The sequence below is a fragment of the Mauremys reevesii genome, linkage group 6, assembly GCF_016161935.1.
Source record: "Mauremys reevesii isolate NIE-2019 linkage group 6, ASM1616193v1, whole genome shotgun sequence".
Classification (NCBI taxonomy): Eukaryota; Metazoa; Chordata; order Testudines; family Geoemydidae; genus Mauremys; species Mauremys reevesii.
Genome location: NC_052628.1, coordinates 5498958 through 5521095, shown reverse-complemented (window position 1 = coordinate 5521095; position 22138 = coordinate 5498958). Strand labels below are relative to the sequence as shown.

Genomic DNA, 22138 nt, shown 5'->3' with positions numbered 1-22138 from the left:
GGGTTTAGTGTATTATTTCCAGGGGTGAAAGTAACTTAAAGGACTTACCAGTACGCCGGAGTCCTGAGCAGGGCACATGGCTCAACCAGAAGAGATGTGGCCTCAGCCGGAACAGGTGGGGCCTTTAAATACCCAGGCCCTTTAAATCACTCCCAGAGCTACAAGCTGCAGAGGCAGCTGGGAGCTCAGGGGCGATTTAAAGGGCCCGGGGCTCTGGCTGCCGCTACTGCAGCAGAGCCCCTAGCCCTTTAAATCACCACCAGAGCCCGGCTGCCACTACCCCAAGGCTCCGGCAGCGGGGCTCAGGAGGCGATTTAAAGGGCCCAGGGCTCCAGCTACTGCAGGGAGCCCTCGGCCCTTTAAATCGCCAGCCTGGGGAAGCTGGTCCAGTCCAGCATGGCGTACTGGCTCTTGCTGGTACGCCATACCAGACCATCCTGGCTTACTTTCACCTTTGATTGTTTCCGTGAAGCAAAAAAGTTAAGAAACCTAAAACTTCCATTAAAGTTTAGAACAGAGCCACTTTCGGCCCCACTCAATACTGTTCTGTCCACCAGAAATCCCAACTAGTCTGATTGAGTTGCACAGACTTTTAGAAGCCTCCCTCCATTTTTACACCTATAGATTGTGCAAGTAAATAACTGCAGGTGCAACGGATGTCCCTTGGACATTATCCACTGAGTTATTGAGTGTTATTTAATTAGTGGTGTGAAAACAAAAGCTCAGTGAAGGCAGGGTTGAACACTTGATCCAGTGATGAAGTCATGTGGCTGATCGAACTTTCCTTTCCAGCTTTGTCCTAGCAACACTTGGACATCACACATGGTTAGTCTGCAAATCGTCCTTTCTTTTCTCATCTCCGCCTTCCAGGGCAGACTGATTGTGAAAGTCAATTAGGAGTTTGTAGGATAAGGCACCAGCAAGACTTCCCAGTGTTGGAGCTACAATTGGGACCCACCACCAGTAATCTCCAGCCCTAAAAGAAAAGACAGGACAGGTTTCTGCTGAATCAGAACATTTGCTTTGCTGTCATATTCTACCCTAGGTAAGCTAAGTTTGTCTTTGCTACAGAGTCGAATTCTAATCTAGCCAAGTTATTTTTCCCCACAGGATGCATTCATACTGGAGGGAGGTGAGCTATGATATTATTTCGCACATTTAGAGAGCTTTCTGTCTGAGGATCTCAAAGACTTCAAGGGCTTCATCCAAAAATCAATGGAAAGTTTCTCCTGGATTTCAGTTAGACATTGGATCAGACCCTAGATGAATTAAGGCTCAGAATAGCCTTTGAGGGCTGCAGGTATTATCAACATTTTACAGATGGAATGAGAAAGAGAGAAGGCCAATGCCTTTCCCAAGGTCACACAGGAAACCTATTTCAGCATAAGGAGTAGAAACCAGGTCTAAGTCCTTTGCTTACCCACACGACCATCGTTGCTGTAATGGGAATTGCAATCTGCATGCTGTCATACATTGAAACAATGTGCGACTCTCACTTAATCTCACTGTGAATGGCATTTGCCTATATCCACACCCACTACAAGTAGATCCCGGTGCTGTTGAAATGTGTTTTGATTATTTGGTGGCTCACCCTTAGCTACTATTTTTAAATAAGTTAGTCAAAGCAGTCAGAATGGGACCAAGATTCTGTGCCAGCCAGTCAGAAATGCTGGGTGAATGTTGTGGCATATGAAAGAGCAGCATTCCCACTGGACTAGGGAACCAACTTGCTTACTGGGATTCCAACTGGTCAGAGATTAGTTTCTCCCTTAAAGTGCTTTTTAAATAAGGGTTAATAGAGTTTACCTTGTATTAACACATTTTCCAGGTCACATATTTGCGATCAGCACAGTGTAAAAGGAAAGAAGGTAACCTACCTAAAGACTTCAATTCCCCAGCCTGCTATTGCAGTAAAGATCCTTGGAGGCAGGTCCCTGGAGGGGTTTATTGCATATCCAGTGTTTATTCCCATTGACATGCCGATCGCTAACACCAGGAGCCCAGTGATCACAGGCTGAGTGCCCTCTAGGGCTCCATTATTCTTCTTGTCATAGATGGCAAGAATGCCCAGCATGAGCACCGTTGTGGCCAGGAACTGTGGGATCCGGAGAAAGCACAGGTCAGTAGAGAAGTGCATGTCAAGGCCAAAAGGAGTCACTGGGACATGTGAAAGGAGCAGAGCCCAGAGTCAGGAATCAGGACCTGCAGCAGAGCTAATCTCCAGGCAGCCTTGTCAGGACAACTGACCTGCAGCAGCTGCTTGATTAGCCATGCCACCTGATTAGCTGCAGGGGCCAGCAGGCTGGCTCTTAAGTCAGCAGCCGCAGCAGCTCACTGGCTTCTCAACATGCATACTGGTGCATGCTCCTGTGTTACCTGGCTCCTGCTGCTCCTGCCTTGAACCCCTCCTTGATCCCATGTTCCCTCCAGTTCCTGCCCTCCAGTTTGACCCTTGGTTCTGACCACTGACTCTGGCTTAATCCTGACTCTGGTATCCAGTTCCTACCCTCTCATTTGATCCTTGGCTTTGGCTCTGGACTACTCATGCCCACTCTGACCACTAGGCATGCTGGCCGCTCCAGTTTCTAGGCTAGACCACCCTCATCCTGGTTGACTGACAATTTGAAAAGATACATTATCCCTGGACTAGATGGACTGTGAAGCATTTCACCTCCAGGTCACCATTTTGAATCTGGCCAAGGTTGGGAGTAACCAGAAGTTGTTCGTATCTGGTCACAGCCAGCCTATGTGAAACAAACAGAGGGTCTTGCCCCTTTCCAAATGAGTGTGTCCACAGTACAATAGCCACTAACATAATTATACCTGTGTAAGTGTGTCTATATAAACTATTTTTCATGTACCTCCACCTCTAAGCCAAAGTACCTTAGTTCTTCTGAATCCACTTGTACCAGACTCAGAGGGAGCCATAAAAACCTGTAACAATGAGCCCAAATTGCTTTTCTAGATGTAAAAGTGTCACGACTTTCAAGTCCATTATGTCAGCAAGACTCAGGGGACCTGCGCCCAGTTGGGAAGCTGGAATCCCCACTTGCTGATGGAAAAAAGCTCCCATTTCTAGCCCTACAGCATCCCAGCCATCCTGGGCTAGGATTCTGTTGGAGATGACTGCATTTGTCCCTCCCCACTTTGTGAGAATTTGCCCATAGATAGTAAGGTTCTGCCTTTTGCAGCTATTCCACACACACATCAATGGGAGCTGAAGACTTGTAGCGACTGGGAGCTCTCACTGTCATTCATCTTCTTCCTCAGCAGTGACATACTCTACGTTGCCTAGAAGATGGAACAAATCTGGGGACACCTGGAGACTCTACAGCTGTCACTATGTTACACACCATGGCCACTCAGAACTTCACCAGGACAGAACCCAGATCCTCCTGCTCCACAGGCACGGTGCGGACAAGGGAGGCGATTGTAACTAGAAGCTATGGGATGAAACCAAGGAATAGCTTAGAGACATTTCATATTAGACCAGATGACACACTAGCGATAATTAGGGAGCTGGAGGGAATTGGTCCTGCGTTGGCTGGAGAATGGATTAGAGGGCCCTACATGCCTCTGTCCCCATGTGGAAGAAGGAGCAGGTTTGGCCCCAAAATGACAGATCTTACAAGGATCAGTGGAGGCTCTGGCTCCTTCTGCTCCCCTATCGGCCCCCAGGTTCTCTCTGCTCCCACCATCGGGACGGCTCCTGCTGGAACTGTGCAGACATGAACTCTGGACCCAGAACCCTACTTAGAGGAGTGTTCCACAGCACCAGAGCCCAGATTATCAGTAACTAACCCACACGCTCTGCAAGGTGGATGGCATGACAATGCCACCTCCACCCCTTCCCATCCCTCAATCAGGCAGGCGCTCGTACCCTGCAGTGCCCTGGGGAGTGGAAGAGGAGCAAACTGCACTGTGAAGTGGCTTTCCTGCTGCTGTCCCCCACAGGTCAGGCTTGCCTGGATCCCTACACAGAGAACCAGGGAAGGGTTTTTAAGGTGGATTGCTTGACAGCTGAACCATGCTCCATGGCCAGAGTATTTGGGTTCTGAGGAAGGCTTGTGATTCTCACCTCCTGGACTAGTGCAAGCAAAACATGGCTTGGGAAGATGCATTCACCCTCACAGTCACCAGGACTGCAGCCAAACTCACAGAGCCTCTCTGACCAGTTCCTGGCAGGGCAGGGGGTCTCTGCCTTGAATGAGAATGTTGGCAAGTAGTTCTGGCCATAGCATAGTGGAGATGCTGCACCCACACAGAGAAGTGGGGTCACAGAGCAGGGAAACAGCAACTCAAGTTATGGTCCTGATGAACCCCAAAGAGGCTCCTTCATCCAGATATAAGAGAAATGAATTTTTGCGGTATGTTTGGAAATAAACAAATAGGGAGTGTTCAACAAGAAGCCTGGAGTGGGGTCCACAGCAAAAGAACTGCTAGCAGAAGATGAATCCCAAACAATAGAAGAACATTGTTTACATGGATTCCACATGCCAGCAAGGTGAGTAACGCCCCTGTAGAGCAGGACTGCTACAGTGCTGCCAAATTACTGCACAGCGCAGTGGAGACGGTGCAACGGTAATTTCATCACAGCAGAGACAATGTTGAAGGGAAGGAATGATGTTCTGCATCTCACTCCATGAACAGAGGGTTAAAGGCCTTTAGGATCTGATCCTGAGAAGTGCTCCCGTAACTCCCATGGACTCAAGCAGGGCCTAAACTCTCAGGTAATCGTAGACACAATCACCATTCCAGAGCACATCTCTGCCCTCTCCGCCAGCAGCAGAGGATTTATTCACAATGCCAGAGTCGATGGCTTCATGGAAATTAACATACAACCAAGCAGCAGCCTGACTGCTAGCAATGAGCAAAAACAAACCACCAATATTCTCACAGCTGGAAGCCGCCGCTTTAGGAGCCACATGCTAAAAGAATGAAGAGTGAGAAAGGGGGAAGTTAGTCATAGATGTGCAGCACATGGAGAGCTGATCCTCCAGACTTCACCCTGTCCAGGTCCACCCTGGGAGCCTCATTCCAGGCACCTAATTCTCTCTGTGCTGCTCCGCCATGGGGCTGAAGTCACAAGATCAGCCTTTTCCCAACAACTCTCTCCACCAGCCTATTCGGAGCTGGCTCAGAGACCCCTCCTTGATGCACAAGGAGCAGAGAAGCCCCATATGTGTCTGCCCTTCCCTCACTGCCACAGGGTGTGAGTGGGTGCTGATGCTCTCCTAACCCTGGGTACATTTCAACGGTGATGGACCATGGAAATAATTTTTGAAAGAAAACAAACAAAAAACTGTAAAAAGCTTGAAACATTCTCAGTAGCAACCCAGTGCCTTACAGAGCAGGCACCTGTTGGAACAGACAGATGTGCTCCAAACGGAGCTCTGCTTTGGTACCGATCGTTCACTCCCCCATACTAAGGCTCCAGCCACCCTCCTCTGTGCTCTGTTTCCATGCACCCATCTGCCAGTTAAGCCACAATACTACAGCTAGTCACCTTTAAATTCAGCCCCCTGTGCTGCAGCCAAACATCCTCCACTGTATGCTCACCAGGGCAGTTGATGTGTCTTTTACAGGGCTGAGCATGCTACTGCTGCTTAATAACAGTCCTCTGCATGAAACCTGCAACAGCATCTAGTCACCAAGCCAGGCAGCTGTGACCCACAGCTGTGCTCCAAACACAACAGTGACATGGCAGAGAAATCCTGGGTACGGACCTCATTTACAAATCCTCCCAGCAGAGTCATATACGGAGCAGGGTAGGTGGCGAAGATCCCAGCTGTGCCATTAGGTCCCGTCACAATGTAGCGTCCGTCCGAATATTCACACAGTGCATCTAGGAGAAAGGGAAGACATGGGGTTAACCCCGCTGCTGACGCTGGCCCACACAGAGGCCCTCAGACTGTGGTGATGAGGGCAAGCTAAGGAGGTCTCACCCTGATTAAATGCAAACACATTGATTGCAGTCAGGACAGGCACCAGACAGAGTGGAGGGGAGGAAAGAGACGTGGCCAAGCAGCCAATCCTTTCCCAGGGAAGTGAGTTCGTGGATATCTTGTCTCCCTGAGACTTTGCCCAGCAGAACTTTATTACGTTCACAGGCTCCCAGCCCCCACTGTGTGCCTCTCTGACAAGCAGAGGTTTGGATGTGGACTCTGCGGGTACCAGTGAGGAAAGCACTGGGGCCTATTGGGAAGAACAGAGGCTGCTTCTCTGCTCCCTCCCCCCAGACTTTTCAGACATGCCTGAGCTGGCCCATAGCAGCTCCCCCTCCTGGGAATTGCTGGCAGAAAAATAAATGCCAGTCCCTTCTGTCCAGACTTTCAGTGGGGCTGAGCCCCCATCCCAGCTGCAGCTGCTCAGTAGTTTTTAAAAGCAGGCCATATTTGCCTGCCTCCTTTGCTAAGTCTGCACCCCTCCCTTGGGCTCCAGACCTCACCACAGTAATCTCAGCCCCTGGCACTCCTAGTAGGCCTGCCTGCAAGGTACTACACTTGGGGTGGCACTTGCAGACCTTTGAAAGCATTGGCTGTCTCAGAATGCAGCTGCCTACCACTAGACAGCTTTAGGCAATGGGATTACATGACACCTGCTTTCCAGCAAATGCATTGCCTTCCTGGGTGCACTGCAAGCTAATGGCTATGATCTATAAGGCTATATGGGTAGGGCTGCACTGCAGTATAAGCCCAGGGTTTGAACTCAGGCTCAAGTCTAACCCTCCTGTCTACACACAAATTATGCTAACCCAGAGTCCCACAACCCCACAGTGGTGGAGGGTTCAAGCATGAGTCAAGTTGGGACCCAGAATCCATGCCCTATTGCTTTGCAGTATAGATACAGCCTCACTGAACTCATGCTCTGGGAGTCCACCAAAAGTATCCCACATGCTGACTTCCTTTGTCTTCTGCATAGTCAAGTTTGATGGACAGTCATGTTTTCCCATGTTGCACCATGAAGAAAAGGCTAGAGCAGCCATATTTGGGGAGGGCACTAGGAAGTCTGGGATATGGGTGGTTGGACTCAGGCTCGCATTATCCAGTGTAAATGCTGGAACCCCAGATTAGGTTCTGGGGTTCAACACTTCCTAACTTGGGGTTACAAATGAATATAGACGCTCAAGCCCTAGGTTAACAAACCCAGGGCCTGCTAACTTCAGTTCTACCAACCCTGGGCTTGTATTGCGGTGTAGACATATCCTATATGGCTAGCCAAGAGAGGGCCCTTTCCCCCAAGACACAACAATAGATGAGGTAGTGGAGGACTCAAATTAATGGTCCCAAGACTTAGCTGTCTGGAAGCTGCTGCCAGGCATTCTCAGCTGACCACACTGGGATTTGCCCTTAAGGTGGTCTGAATAAGCCCAAGTCTATTGGCCTTTTGGTCACAGTGCAAAGCCCATCTCTCTTGTCGGGGGCTTGCTGGAGGTGAGTGGGAGGGGATAGCACTGAGTTGTCTATTTGATTATGAACAGAGATCCCAAGGCAGATAAGAGTGCTCACCTTATATAAATCTAATATAGACAGGAATATACTCAAGGACAAACATAATAGTGTAGTTACTACCAGGGATCAAATTCAGACTCAGCTTTGCAGGGTCTGAGTCCCTACAGTTTGAGCTGCAGGATTCACATCCCTCAGTGGGAGCTGCAGAAGACTCGTCTCTTCAGTGGATCAGGAAAAGCAAGTGAACCAATCCATTCCCAGCAATTCCCATAACATTGGAAAAGCAACCATACCATAGTACATGCAGAACACAAAGGATGCTGCCAAGAAGGAGCCCAGGAACTGGCCAATTATGTAAGCTGGCAGCTTTCTCCAGGGAAGATTTCCTAAGACACAGTGTGTGAAGCTTATTGAGGCATTCATATGAGCTCCTGTTTAAAAACATACATTTATATGTATAAATACACACACACATATTTATATATATTACATCAGCTTCATAAATAAATAACATGTCTATGCCAGTGCAACAACTCTGAAGCCCCATAGTTGAGGTCCCTTCCAACCCTGAGATTCTATGAACACTGAGACTAGAATCCTGGACCTCTGCTCCCAAAACACCAAGTGCCAAGAATTCAGAAGCTTATATCCACTGCTGGGGCAGGTGAGCCAGTCCCTCCAGAAACTAGCAGGGGTGCCTCTAGCAGGTCTGATTCTCCGGTGCCTTGCACCTTGTGTCGTCATTTGCACCTGCGGCGAGCAAGTGCAAAATGCTACCATTCTGGTTCTGAGTATGGCATGGAAGAGATCACCAGTGTCCCAGCTCCTGTGCTGCCAGTGAGTTGGTTCATTGCTCCATCCCATGCATCAGGGAGCTTGAGATGTTCTCCCATGCTTTGCTAAGTTGCCATTTGTTTCCAGCACAGTGAGTGCAGCAGGGAACAGACCTATGGGCTCACTGGGCCCTGATTCATGCCCAGCACCTTGAAAAACAAATCACAACAGTAGCACTTACACCCACTTGCTATCGCTCTCCACAGGTGTAAATGACGACACAAGGTGCAGGGTAATGGTGAATCAGGCCCCATCACAGCTACACGCTGGGTTCTGAAAAGTAACACACTGGCTGAGCATTTCTGCTCGACAGTCCATGTGCTGTTCCACTTTCACCTGCAGCCATAAGTTACATGATGACAAGCACCGAGGGCCTGACCCTAAGCAGGGCAACGCAGACTAAAGTCAGTGGGAGCTGCAGGTTCTCAGCACCTCTAAAATCAGGCCCTACGTCTGGTTTTAAAGTAAAAGATTGAGGTACAGGAAGGGGATGACAAGCCCTGGAATTTCCAAGTGAGAGCCATAGCTGAAGGGCTGAGGAGCAAAGCCAAAAAGACAAGAACACACTATATCTAAGCAATAACCTGCCAGAAAGATCTTCATTTTAGCTCTGCTTTGGGGAGCATGTTCTCACTGTTATTAATCATTACTTAGATTACAGTTACACCCAAAGGAACTGAGCAGGACAGATACAGCCCCTGTCCCAAGGAGCTCAGCTCACAGTCTCAAAATGGATTTATTTTAGCCTCTTGGCAACTTGTTTTTCTAATGAGGCAAGAGAGTTTTTCTGCTTTTGACAGGAAGGACAGTCTTGCAGTTCAGGTACTGGACTGGAACTGGACAGATCTGGGCTCAATTCTTGTCTCTGCCTCAGAATTCCCCTGTAGTAAATTGTTAGCGGTGAGGATAATTAACCACTGGAACAATGTACCAAGGGTCGTGGTTGATTCTTCATCTCTGACGATTTTACAAACAGGACTGGATGTTTTTCTAAAAGATCTGCTCCAGTTTAGATAGTTCCTTCTCTGTCTTGTCTATTTAGATTGTAAACTCCTCAGGGCAGGGGCTATGTCTGCTCTGTGATTGTATAGCATTGGGCACAACGGAAAACTGCTCTTGGTCGGCATCTCTATGTACTATGTAACACAAATTATTATTATCATGATCTCATTCTCCAGCCTTTCTGACCAGCCCCTCTTTTCTGTATGAAAAGACTCACGATGCACATTTTCTTTATCAAACCCTCACATTCAGTGAAATAAACACGCACACCCTATGCAGAGGAAAAGCAATATGCAAAACTCAGACAAAGGAAGAGTTGACTTAGGGCCCTAGGGACTGAACTGAAAAGACAAGAGTCACCTTGATCTTTGTGCTGATCTAAGCCTTCCTGAGGATGGGAAGATGGAAGGTTTTCTCTTGTGATCCAAACAGATTTAGAAAGCAGTAACTATTTCTTCCTCCTCCACCATTCCCACCATCTCCAGACATCAGTTGTTTGGGATCCACTCTCTCCATCTCTGTATCTGCAGACTGCTCTTAGAAATCTCCTGTCTGTTTATTACGGAGATGGAGCCAAACCAAAACCCCAGCTCCAAAGAGCCCTGAAGTGGGTATTAGAGGTGAACCTCACAGCCAGCCGCTGACCTATAATGGGCTGAATTGATACCTCCTCTCAACCCCCACACCTTTGCAGCTCAGGCCCCACTCACATTTAATCATGGAATAGAAAAAAAAATGGTTACCCACCTTTTTGTAACTGTTGTTCTTCAAGATGTGTTGCTCATGTCCATTCCATTGACGTGCTCGGCTGTCGGAGACTTTTGCCTTAGGGCCTGTAGGAGACCTGTAGGGCCGGCTGTGGCGCCCTCTGGGCCATGCTCATGGCACGGTATATCAGGCCCAACAGAGTGGCAGGAGGACGGGTAATGGGATGGAATGGAATGATCAACACATCTCGAAAAACAACAGTTACAAAAAAGTGGGCAACCGTTTTTTCTTCTTCGAGTGCTTTCTCATGCCAGTTCCATTGTAGGTGACTCACGAGCAGAATCCCAGGAGGTGGCCTTGGAGTTCACAGTCTCGCAGATTGGAGAACAGCTTGGCCGAAACCAGCATCAGCCTGAGCCTGCTGGATCAGCGCATAGTGCAGGGCAAATGTGTGGACGGACAACCAGGTCGCAGTGCAGCAAATTTCCTGGAACGGTACCTGAGCAAGGAAGAGCACCGATGATGCCTGTGCCCTAGTCAAGTGGGCCATCACAACAACTTGCGGGGGCACCTTCGCCAGCTCATAACAGTAGCAGATGCAGGCCATGATCCAGTACAAGATTCTCTGGGTAGACACCAGGCAACCCTTCATCCTGTCCTGGACATGTAGGTAAAGGCACTCCAGACCTTGCAGAAACTGCGCCATCATGGGATGGGCGAAGACCAACCTGCCGTGAAATGGGGGATGGAAAGCTGAGAGGCCACCAGGTGCACCTTGACTGAGGACAGCGACAGGCCCTGGAGCTTCAGATATAGCAAATAGTTCAGGATGACTTGTAGGAAGGCCTCCTCCGCCCGGATGCAGTGATCCGAGGCCCAACAAGTGAACTGCTTCTATTTTTCTGCATAGGTAGTCCTGGTGGAGGGTTTCCTGCTACCCAGCAGGACCTGCTGGACACTGGTGGAACACTGCCGCTCCTCCCCACTCAGCCACGCAGAAACCAGGCTGTCAGGTGAAGCAGATTCCTGTGATTCTGGGACAGAAGATCCGGACGCAGAGGCAGCTGCAATGGGGTGGCTGCCGACAGGAGCATGGCGAACCAGTGCTGACGAGGCTGTGAGGATGACCATTGCTTTATCTTGCTTCACCTTGAGCAGGACCCTGTGGATTAGCAGCACTGGCAGGAAGGCATACATGAGCGCTCCCAACCATGGGATCAAGAAGGTGTCCGACAGAGAACCCTTGTCTCTGCCCAGCAGAAAGCAGAACACATGGCACTTCCCGTTTTATCTGGACACAAACAGGTCCACCTGGGGAGTCCCCCACCTGCGGAAAACTAGGCTGACCACCTCCGGATAGAGCGAGCATTTGTGGCGAAAGGAGAATGTCCTGCTGAGGCAATCTGCCAGCACAGGCGCCAACTTTTTTTGGCACTGGTGGGTGCTTGTGCCTCCCCCCCGCCCAAGCCCCGACTCCACCCCTATCCCAAAGTCCCCGCGTATGTCGTGCTCTCTTTGTGTCCGTGGACGAAAGTTCTGGCAGATGCAACAATGCTCCTTTATATGGGTTTCCCTGAGGTGCTGTAGACAACTCTCATGTGGTCACTAACAGGCAAAGGCCTGTTACAGGACGAACAGGGCTTGAAAACCAGAGAGCAGGGTATACCCCGCGGGGGGCAAAGTTCCTGCTGGGACACTATCTAACTAAACACTTAACGGGTACTTAACCACTAAAACTATTCACAGGTAAAGCAGGAGGCTAAACTAGATAAGAAATCACTGACCACTTGCGAAGCAAGGGACAGAGGCGTTTCGACTGACCACCGCAAGCGGTAAGAAAGAACTGAGAGGGCACAGGGCTGGCGACACCTGGTATACTGTACCATGAGCACTGCACTCCAGAGGGCGCCACAGCCGGCCCATGGCAAAAGTCTCCACGGCCACGCACATGGGCATGTGCACACCTACAATGGAATTGACGTGAGCAAGCACTCAAAGAAGTCCCCTTCACCCAGTCCACTTTCCCTAAAGGAGATCTGCTAAACTCCACCTTAACAGAGAGAGCAGATCTCAAATGCAGGAGAGATTTGCTTTTCATTCCCAGCACACCCTCCCTACTCCCAGCCCTGGAAATTTATCTTTCCCCTCAGATCTAAAAAACAAACAAAACCCCTCATTTTTGGTAATATTAAAACCAAGGATTTGCTTTAATATCCTGCCGGCGTGGGGCCCAGTCTCTTCCGTCAAGGCAGATGAATGCAGAGATTAGAGAGGAAAGGAGGGATTGACTGATCATAGGAAAGATATGATACTGTTGCCCTGAACCACCATCCTCAATGTGTGTGTGTGTGTGTGTGTGTGTGTGTGTGTCAGACTCATAAGCCATTAGCTGTTTTACCTTCACTGGCAACACTCCATATATAATAGATGACAAGAGAAGAGCACTGATTTTGCAGGGGGTAACATCAGTGCCACATAAGGCTCACTAGACACTACACGGTTATCTTTGCCTCAGCCGTTCCTTAATCTGTTTGTCTCCTTGTTGCCATCCCTTTCTTTCTCTAGGGGCTGCCTGCCAGGGATGGTGTCACTTTAAACATCCAGAAACATTTTAAACTGGGCAACATGGAAATGTTCTCTGGCTTCTAATCACCATGGGGTGAGATGGCCTCTTGCTGTGGGAGGGAAACTCTGTAGTTTGCTGAGTTATATAATCATAATTGGAGATATACCAATCTCCTAGAACTGGAAGGGACCTTGAAAGGTCATTGAGTCCAGCCCCCTGCCTTCACTAGCAGGACCAATTTTTGCCCCAGATTCCTAAGTGGCCCCCTCAAGGATTGAACTCACAACCCTGGGTTTAGCAGGCCAATGCTCAAACCACTGAGCTATCCCTCCCCCCTGCTTTTTTTCCCCAAACGCTGCTGTTGATCATGGGATTTGCCACACACCCTCCAGCACCATCCTGGAATGAACACGTGGGACCATCTCTAGATCAAGGAATCCCAGAGCTCTGGGCAGGTGCAGGAGACCCACAGGGCCATCTGCGCAGAAGCAGAGAGCCGTGCACAGGTGGAGATTTCAGCGCTGAGGCTCCTTGCTGCACGCTGCTCCTAGAGGAATGGAACCTCCTTCACTCACCATTTCCACTTTCCAGGGTTCTCAGCACCCAGGTGTGTTACAAGGTTCTCCCCTCAGCCATTCACTCACTGGGGTTTGGCCTGCACTGCTTGGATAGCAAAGCACCAGTTCCTTTTCCCAGGAGGTACTGAGCATCTCCCATTGAGTGCCCCAGAGCTGGGGCTGCTCAGTGCTTTGCAGGATCAGGCCCAGAAGAATAAAGGAGGCAACCCAACCATTCGGTTATACCTCTGGCCACTACAGGATGCACACCACCATAATCCCTGGTACTAGCACACTGTACCGCTGTCCTACTCACCAGAGATGCCGCCGGCTGCATGAATCCCCATAGTCACGCCAATTCCAAATGCCAAGTTGATGCTCAGATACTTCCCAAATTCTCCTTTTCCTAATATCACCTGAGCAACGCCACCTATACCAAAGAACTGATGCAGAGAAAAAGAGTCGTGTGTCACACAGTTTGCTATGGCTGCTGGCAGGCATGACAGCTGAGAGACCACCACCCTCTAGAAATCCCTTTCACAGCTCCTTTCAGAGCACCTTCTTTTCCAAAGGTAAGTCAGTGGGAAGCCTAAATGGGGATATAGTGTGGGGGTGGGTGGCGTGGGGAGAGAACAGAGGGAAAAGCCAGGGATCAGCAATTTTACATAAACAAACAGACGCAAACCCACAGGAACAGGGCCGCCCAGAGGATTCCGGGGGCCCGAGGTCTTCGGCGGCGGGGGGCCCTTCCGTTCCGGGACCCGCCGCCGAAGTGCCCCGAAGACCCGCGGCGGGGACCCCCCGCCGCCGAATTACCGCCAGAGCGGGACCCGCCGCCGAAGCGCAGCCTGGTCTTCAGCGGTAATTCGGCGGAGGGGGGCCCCCGCCGCAGGTCTTCGGGGCACTTCGGCGGCGGGTCCCAGAACGGAAGGGCCCCCCGCCGCCGAATCACCGCCGAAGACCGAGCTGAACTTCGGCGGTGGGTCCCGCTCCGTCTTCGGCGGTAATTCACCGGTGGGGGGTCCTTCCGCTCCGGGGCGGAAGGACCCCCCGCCGGTGAGGACCGGGAGCGAAGAAGCTCCTGCGCTCGGCCCCGCAAGAGTTTTCCGGGCCCCCCGGAGCGAGTGAGGGACCCCGCTCCAGGGGCCCCGAAAAACTCTCATGGGGGCCCCTGTGGGGCTCGGGGCCTGGGGCAAATTGCCCCTCTTGCCCCCCCCCCCCCGGGCGGCCCTGCACAGGAATTTCTCCAGTGATCCATGGGCAGATTGTATGCATGCGTGTGTCCATCACCTCAAGGTTGCATTTGGAAAGCTACAGCTACCTCGAAGTCACATCCACATGTGTGTGTTTTAGACAGACTCAGAGACCTGGAACGGGATCTGGAACAGATTTGTAATGGGCCCTGGGTTTGACTGTCACTATCAATCTCAGTATCTTCATACATTTGCTTTCTGTGCTCTCAGTAAAGGATTTCTTTTCACTGCTCCTCCTGTCGGCTGGACCAAACTCAATACTTGAAGCATGTGTGCTAAGGCTGCTCAGGTAAAACTCTAATCCCAGATCTGTGACAAATATATTGTTTTTATAAACTTCTCTCTCTTTCTCTCTTGCTGTTCCCTGGCCCTCAGGAGCTAACAAGGCCCTTTGCTGTCAGGCCCTGATCCAAAGCCCATTGAAGTCAATGACTCTTTCCATCAACTTAGTGAGATTTTATTAGGCCTGCAGTCAACAGAAGTGACCAGGACACAGGTCCTTCAGAGTCAATTGGCAATGCAATTATATTTCTGTTAGTCAGCAGAGTGAGCTACCAGAGAAATTTGACTTTTTTTTACTCTGGACTTATTGTGAGTTATCTCCATGAATTTCCTTGTCTTCGTTGGAGTGGTTAGTGCCATAAAGTGAATCACATCATGGTCCTCAGTGGCTCTACTGTTCTCGAAGCGCCTGGTAACAGAATCACTGCCACACTACAGCAAATGGTAAAGCAGCTCCCTGACGTTCTCTTAGACCATCCCATTTCTTCATGGGTTGTTTCGCTTCCAGTCACACCTGATTATTACCCAGCTACTTGCATGCAAGCAGAAGCTTTCTCCTTTCTAATGAACCTGCTCCTCTAGCCTGATTCAGCTGGTGAATCCCTTTCCACAATACACTGAGTAAGGCGAGAGCATTGTAAGGACACTGTCGCCTGATTGCTGGCCCCTTTAAGGAGAGCCCGGGGCCAGGCTACCGATGAGAAACTAATTTAAGGGGAACTCGCCTTGCTAGACAGTTAATTTAATAATGAGCATCTGAGCCTGAAAAGAGGCCATCAGGACTCTGTTGCAGGGAGATGCTCCCAGAGAGAGAAGGGATAGAAGCACGTGGAGAAACACAGGCCCAAAAGAGGAGGGTTGTGAAATTTCAAGTTTATGCCAGCAGAGGAATTTTGTCTTGCATCCTTTTGGACTGTGTGGGGCTCTTAAGGGGCCCTGATGGAAGGGAAACTGAGGTAGGAAGTGCCTGCATCACCACAGGGGGCACAAGAGGGCAAGTGTGCCCTGCAACCGGCATCCTGCTAAGGAGGTGAGGAGCCCACTAAGTCACTGCATATTAATCACAGACCCTGATGCACATCATGGACCCAGTCCATGGCATTGGCTCACTAAGGGCCTGCAGGGTACAAAAGGTGATTGTTCCAATTGCAGATGCCTAGGCACATGGATCATGGGGATTTTGATGATATTTATTTATATTCTAAAGTATTAATTTGGCTTGGAACCCCTCATTATCCCTGCTGCTCCTGTCCTCCCTCCTCCTCCTCCCCCTCCAATGTCCATTATGCCCACTGATTGTGTGGCTTGCTCTAATTCAGGCTGTCAGCTCTTCAGGCCAGGGACTGCATGTAATATGTGTTTGGGCAGTGCCTGGCATGCGGGGGCCCGGTCCTGCCTGGTGATACTGTGATGCAAACAAATGGAAACAAAAATCCTAGAAGATCCTGCACTGCACATTGCCAATCCTTCCCCGTGACAGACATATTACAGGGAAGGGCGGATTGCTGCAAGGGTGTGTTTGTGAAGGCTACATTAGACTACAGTGATAAAGTGTTTGCTGCTCAGCTCCTAATAGGAGGGGCCAATGTGTAATATCCCACAGGGCCATCTCGTTCATCTGTCTACTCCATTTCTTAAGGAGGAAGATTCTAAGTCAAGATGGTCACAGGTTGAGAAGATGTTGGTCTCCAAAATGCCTGTGGGTCCCTCTCATGTCCCCTAGTTGACAAGAATAATAGAATATTAGGGTTGGAAGAGACCTCAAAAGGTCATCTAGTCCAACCCCCTGCTCAAAGCAGGACCAAACCCAACTAAATCATCCCAGCCAGGGCTTTGTCAAGCTGGGCCTTAAAAACCTCTAAGGATGGAGAATCCACCACCTCCCTAGGTAACCCATTCCAGTACTTCACCACCCTCCTAGCGAAATAGTGTTTCCTAATATCCAACCTAGACCTCCCACACTGCAACTTGAGACCATCACTCCTTCTTCTGTCATCTGCTACCACTGAGAACAGCCGAGCTCCATCCTCTTTGGAACCCCCCTTCAGGTAGTTGAAGGCTGCTATCAAATCTCCCCTCACTCTTCTCTTCTGCAGACTAAATAACCCCAGTTCCCTCAGCCTCTCCTCGTAAGTCATGTGCCCCAGCCCCCTAATCATTTTCGTTGTCCTCCACTGGACTCTTTCCAAGTCTTTTTCGAGTCTTCTGTAGTGGGGGGCCCAAAACTGGACACGGTACTCCAGGTGTGGCATCACCAGTGTCGAATAGAGGAGAATAATCACTTCCCTTGATCTGCTGACAATGCTCCTACTAATGCAGTCCAATATGCTGTTGGTCTTCTTGGCAACGAGGGCACACTGCTGACTCATATCCAGCTTCTCGTGCACTGTAATCCCCAGGTCCTTTTCTGCAGAACAGCTGCTTAGAAAGTTGGTCCCCAGCCTGTAGTGGTGCATGGGATTCTTCCGTCCTAAGTGCAGGACTCTGCACTTGTTCTTGTTGAACCTAATCAGATTTCTTTTGGCACAATCCTCCAATTTGTCTAGGTCACTCTGGACCCTATCCCTACCCTCCAGTATATGGAGTCCTGGCTCCAATTAGGCAAAACCACCGAGAAAGATTCTTGCCTTCCTGTCTAGTAAAGTAGATGCAAGGCTCAAAATTCCATCTACTGCATCACCAGGCACTGCTCCAAAATATCATCACTTTGTATTTTACCTTTGGGATCAGCCAGAGTCCGGTTAGTTAACTCCAGCTCTGCTGGGTTTCCCCTAGAATGCAGCACACTGGGTCAATGCAAGTCCCTTTTTACACTTAGGTTCTATTTTTTCTTTCTCTTATTTTTAAAACTAAAATAGAAGCTATGAAAGAAGAAAGTTGTTTGCTGAGCTCCTAGTGAAGAACTACATGTGTATATGTCCGAATTTTAATGAGTGCAATCACCACCACTGCAAGCAATCACGAGATGTTTGTGCATGCAAACAGCCAGGCAAATGTATAAAGAGTCACAGGCACGTGCAGCTACCCAATCGTAATTACTATTTATCTTACCATAATGCAAGGCCAGGACTGCACTGAGCTAGGCATTGTATAACCATAACAGAGACAGAGCTTTCAATCTAAGTGCATGTACATCAAATCTGCAGGTACAGCTGCTGGAGTTCTTCAGAGCAATGGTCATGTTTACCTGCGTCTGTCCAACACCCACCGCAATAAGGATCTGGATTAGATTGGGCCTTTCAAGTCTTTCACAATACAAATGCATAAGAATAACAACAGCATTTTTGCATATATTAGCAATTGCATGCCTAAGATATCAGGCCATCTCATGGTAGGATACCATTAAATACATCCATTGAAAGACATTTTGTCACTATTTAGGAAGAAATCTAGCTGGAAAACAGGTGGTCTCATACTAAAGGCCTGTACCTGCTTCTACTGTCAGTCGCTGTGCATGTGAAGTAATACCAAAACCAGGCATGGTCAACAACAAGGGGGGAGATTGTGTGTGATCTGGAGATCAACATTTGCTAGGATAATGCAACCCGAGGCTAATTCCCAGTTTGCTTTAATTACAGTAATTAAAATGATCCGATAATGTGTTCTATCTTCAGTGGGTTTTTACAAATGTTAATTAACCCCCAACATACCTGGGAGGTGGGTAAATATTATTGTTCCCATTTTACAGAGAAGATTTTAAGAAGCGGTAATTGTCAGAGTCGGGATTAGAAGGCGAGGTCTGCTCCCCAGCCCCGGCTCAGATCCTGCCATTGGCTCACTGTGCTCTTGGACAAGACACTTCATTTTCTCTGCCAGTTTCCCCATCTGTATAATGGGGATAATAACACTGACCTCCATTATGTGTGTAGAGAGAGAATCAGCACAGGTGCCTCCTTGACATAACCAGCTTTTTGCTAACAATTAGCTGCTGCTTGGTGTCATTTACTGTATGTCTGTTGTTCTTTCATAGAAGAGTCATTTGATCCCCAGGCTGCTCCATTCCTGATTCTCCTGATCTCTGCCTCTGCTACCTTCTGTCTTGTCTTTCCCCTTGGAGCATTTTGATAGACTCTCAAGGCTCATACAAAGTTGCCAGACATGATACCCACAGCTTAAAGTTAACCATTAATAACCTGCCAGCGCTACAGGCACTGAAGGGGATACAGAATGAGAACAGCACATTGCTGAACCTGCAGTTCACTAGAGAAATGTATGCATCAGCCATGCACGCACTTTCACAAACAGTGTCTCTTCCTTACCATCAGGAGGAATGTCCCCAAGGCCTCAGCCAGCGCCTCCCTGACAGTTCTGTTTCTGATCGTGAGCGCTTTCTTAATTTTCTCCAGCATTTTGCTCTCCGGATTCGGCTTGCAGCAGATGTTGTCCCTGTTGTGAGAGCAGATCTCATTGCACAGAACTAAGTTACCCTTTGAAACTTACCACCTTCCTTTTATTCTCTCACAGCTCAGATCATTTGGTTAAAGAGAAACAAACCAATGAAGGAACCACTAGCCTTAAAGTCCCCCCTCCCACCCTTTTTTTTTTAACCTTTCATCTTTGCACTGTGAAATACCAGGGCAATTATGAGGTAAATGAATATTACACAGATTTGCATTTCTGCTATGAGACAAAACAAACCCTGCACGTCGCAATGGAGAGTCTGTCCCCATGGAGATGGAACTATAAACATCTTGGTTCTGTTCCTAGAACCTCACTAATTCTTCATAATCTTTTACACAAGGCACAAGCCAATGAATACCTCAGATTATCCGTGTTTTGTATTACAATGATCTGGCTCGGGTGTGGGTGCCAATGCCCTTTAATGGATGGATTTAGAACTGCTCAGCAGTGTGTCATAGGCTCTGTATTGAAACCAGCTCATGGAGATTTTTCTTTGGCTTCTGTGCTTTTAGTGCAGGAGGATCAGAGATCTGCCCCTGCTGTCACTTTGAAGTTCTGAGTGACTCTGGTGTGCAGCAAAGTGACATTTGTGAAAAACCAGCTGGCCAGAGATTTGCTACTGTCTAATATTTCAGTTCAGAGGATGGTGCTACAGGGGAACGTTTTAGTAACTCAGTAGTTGGGGACTCTTCCCTTTGAGTCAATATAAGAAACTATCATAAAGCCCCTCTTGACTTCATCTCCTCCTCTACAGGTCGGGCCCTTATTATTGTGGATTTTGGGATTTAGTATTTTCTGATTTCACTTGTTTCCATTTAAAAAAAAATTAATTCCCTCTTTATGAGTTTTTTATCAACATTGTGTGATACATTAACAACAGTTAAGTAGCCTTCCTGTAAATGCAGAAAAATGTTCGGAATTGGATTGCAATGGGAAAAACTGACTTTGCAAAAAAAAATCCTATAATTTAAACAATACTCCTTCAGATATACAGTATACGGTAAAAGTAGCACATTTGAAATGACTTTTTAAAGAGGCACGCAGTGTTATGACCAAACTGACATTGCTGAACAGTAATACGAGAAGTCCATAAAAGTGTGTGAGTGTGAGTATGAGAGAGAGAGAGAAAGTGTGTGTGTTGGGGGAGTGTGCAGGGGGAGGACTGTGTGTGTGTGAGTGAGTGGGAGGAATGTGTGTGTGTGAGAGAGAGAGAGTGTGTGTGTGTGTGTTGCGGGGAGTTTGTCGGCATGCTGCCTCTTTAAGCAGACCACTGAACAGTTGTTCACACAGCAGCCAACAACAACCACTCCTGAGCCAGAGGTTGCTGCACAGACAGGTGCCCCTTGTCACTCATCCCAGCTCTGCAGAGACCAGGGACACCCCGACACTAGGTCTTCTCCCCCCGCCCCCCAGCTCTGCACTGCACAGCAGATCAGGAGGCTGGCAGCAGGAGAAGCTGACTCTCTTCAGTGTGGCTGCAGGTAGCTCAGCTCTGCAGCCCGTCCTGCCTGCCGCTGCGGTCCTAGTGCTGGCGGCTCCAGGGAGAGCAGGAATCCTCCATAATGTTCAGATTCCCCGAGTCCCTCCGTGTTCTTGTTAATGCCCTATATCTCCTATCCACACTCCAATCACCTGTCCACCAGCCCGGGGAGGTCCTGAAAAAACTAACTCATGTCAAAACATTGTCTTACGTCCTCTCCTATGAAAGTGAGGGAGATTGTTCTCTTGGGATAACACCTATTAGCTAATAGATAACTGAGTGTGAATGATGTGGTGGTTTAAATCAACGGTTCAGGGGCCACAAGCTGGTTTCAGGGGGCTGCAGGGCCCCATGGCTGAAGCACGGGGCCCCAAGTCCTGGTGCCTCGCAGGGCTAAATCCCTGAGCCCCTCCCAACACCCCAACACACAGGGCTGAAGCCAGGAGTCTTGAACACACACACAATTCCCACTGGGCCCTAGAGTCTTTATAGTATGTTGGGAGGGCCTCAGAATGAAAAAGGTTGAGCACCCTTTGTTTAAATAAGCATCGGATTTACAAGGTATAATACACACACGGTTATGGTAGCCAACAAGGACAACAATGTAAAAAAAAACCACACAAACCTCATAGAATCCCAGCAGCAAGAGATGGAAATCGCCCATTATCCAGTTCCCCATCTCTTGCCAGTGCTGGACTGTCCTCTACAAAACCCCTTACCATTTACTATTAATTAAAAGATCCAAGTGATGAGGCTTCCACCATCTGTCAGGAGATGATTCCCCAGCTTAATAAATCTCACTGTGGAGAATTTTCCCTGCTACTCAACCAAAATTTTCCCTTAATGTCATCCCAATTGCTTCCATACCTCTTTAAATAATGATTTGACATGCTCACCCGCCACGTACCTGAAGACCATTATCAAGCACAACTCTTGGTTGTCATTTAAATTCAACACATTTACCACCTTTTAGACTCTTTTCTCCTGAGTCCAGTTCTCCAGCTCCTTGATTTCTTGTCTTGCTCCTCACTGTACTTTCTGCGATATGTCAGTGTCCTGCTGGTACCATGGTGCCCAGAACCCTCACAGAATTACAAGTGCAGTCACAATAGCACTACATAAATAGGCCCTGTTACCTCGTTACTGTGTCACATAATGAAAGTGCAGATGATGCGCCCAACATTCCGTATGCAGCATTACTGCACAGCACCAATGTGTCTTTTGGGGTCCACCCAGACCAATAAAAAGTTCTGTCACCTCCTGCCCTGTAATTTTGGGAGCCTTTGTGCTGTGCGGCTGTGGTACAATTCCCTGACACCAATACCTTGCCCACAAGCATAAGGTCTCATCCCAGCTCTCGCCAGCCTAGTTACGCTTTGCAAAGTGACATCAAGAGCCCTCCCAGTTCCAGGTCTCCCCAAATCTGTCTTTCCCAAGTTCTTTCTTACAGACACACAGACTCTTCCCCTCTGGTTTGTTAGCCCCAAGGGTGTGAAACCAGCCCGCCAGTGATCAGCTCACTTTGGCACACGTTTGCACACTTTGCACACCAGAGACCTGCTTGGGATGAAAATAAACAGTTTATTTCATAGAAAAAATACAGA

General features: G+C 48.8%; 1 protein-coding gene across 4 annotated transcripts; it reads right to left on the bottom strand.

Moving 5' to 3' along the window:
- Positions 1 to 673: 673 nt before the first annotated feature.
- On the bottom strand, positions 674 to 21655 carry LOC120408746 (aquaporin-7-like). Of its 4 annotated transcripts, none has more exons than XM_039545946.1 (7): positions 21501 to 21655; positions 18913 to 19039; positions 13435 to 13561; positions 7745 to 7882; positions 5727 to 5845; positions 1878 to 2095; positions 674 to 976 (listed from the first exon to the last, which is right to left on the bottom strand). In XM_039545946.1, the coding sequence occupies exons 2-7, from the start codon at positions 19000 to 19002 to the stop codon at positions 817 to 819; spliced, it is 852 nt and encodes a 283-aa protein (XP_039401880.1). In that variant the 5' UTR covers positions 19003 to 19039; positions 21501 to 21655; the 3' UTR covers positions 674 to 816. The 4 variants fall into 4 exon arrangements, with proteins under 4 accessions (XP_039401880.1, XP_039401879.1, XP_039401881.1 ...); XM_039545945.1 differs by having other exon boundaries at positions 21442 to 21597; XM_039545947.1 differs by having other exon boundaries at positions 21431 to 21583.
- Positions 21656 to 22138: the final 483 nt, after the last annotated feature.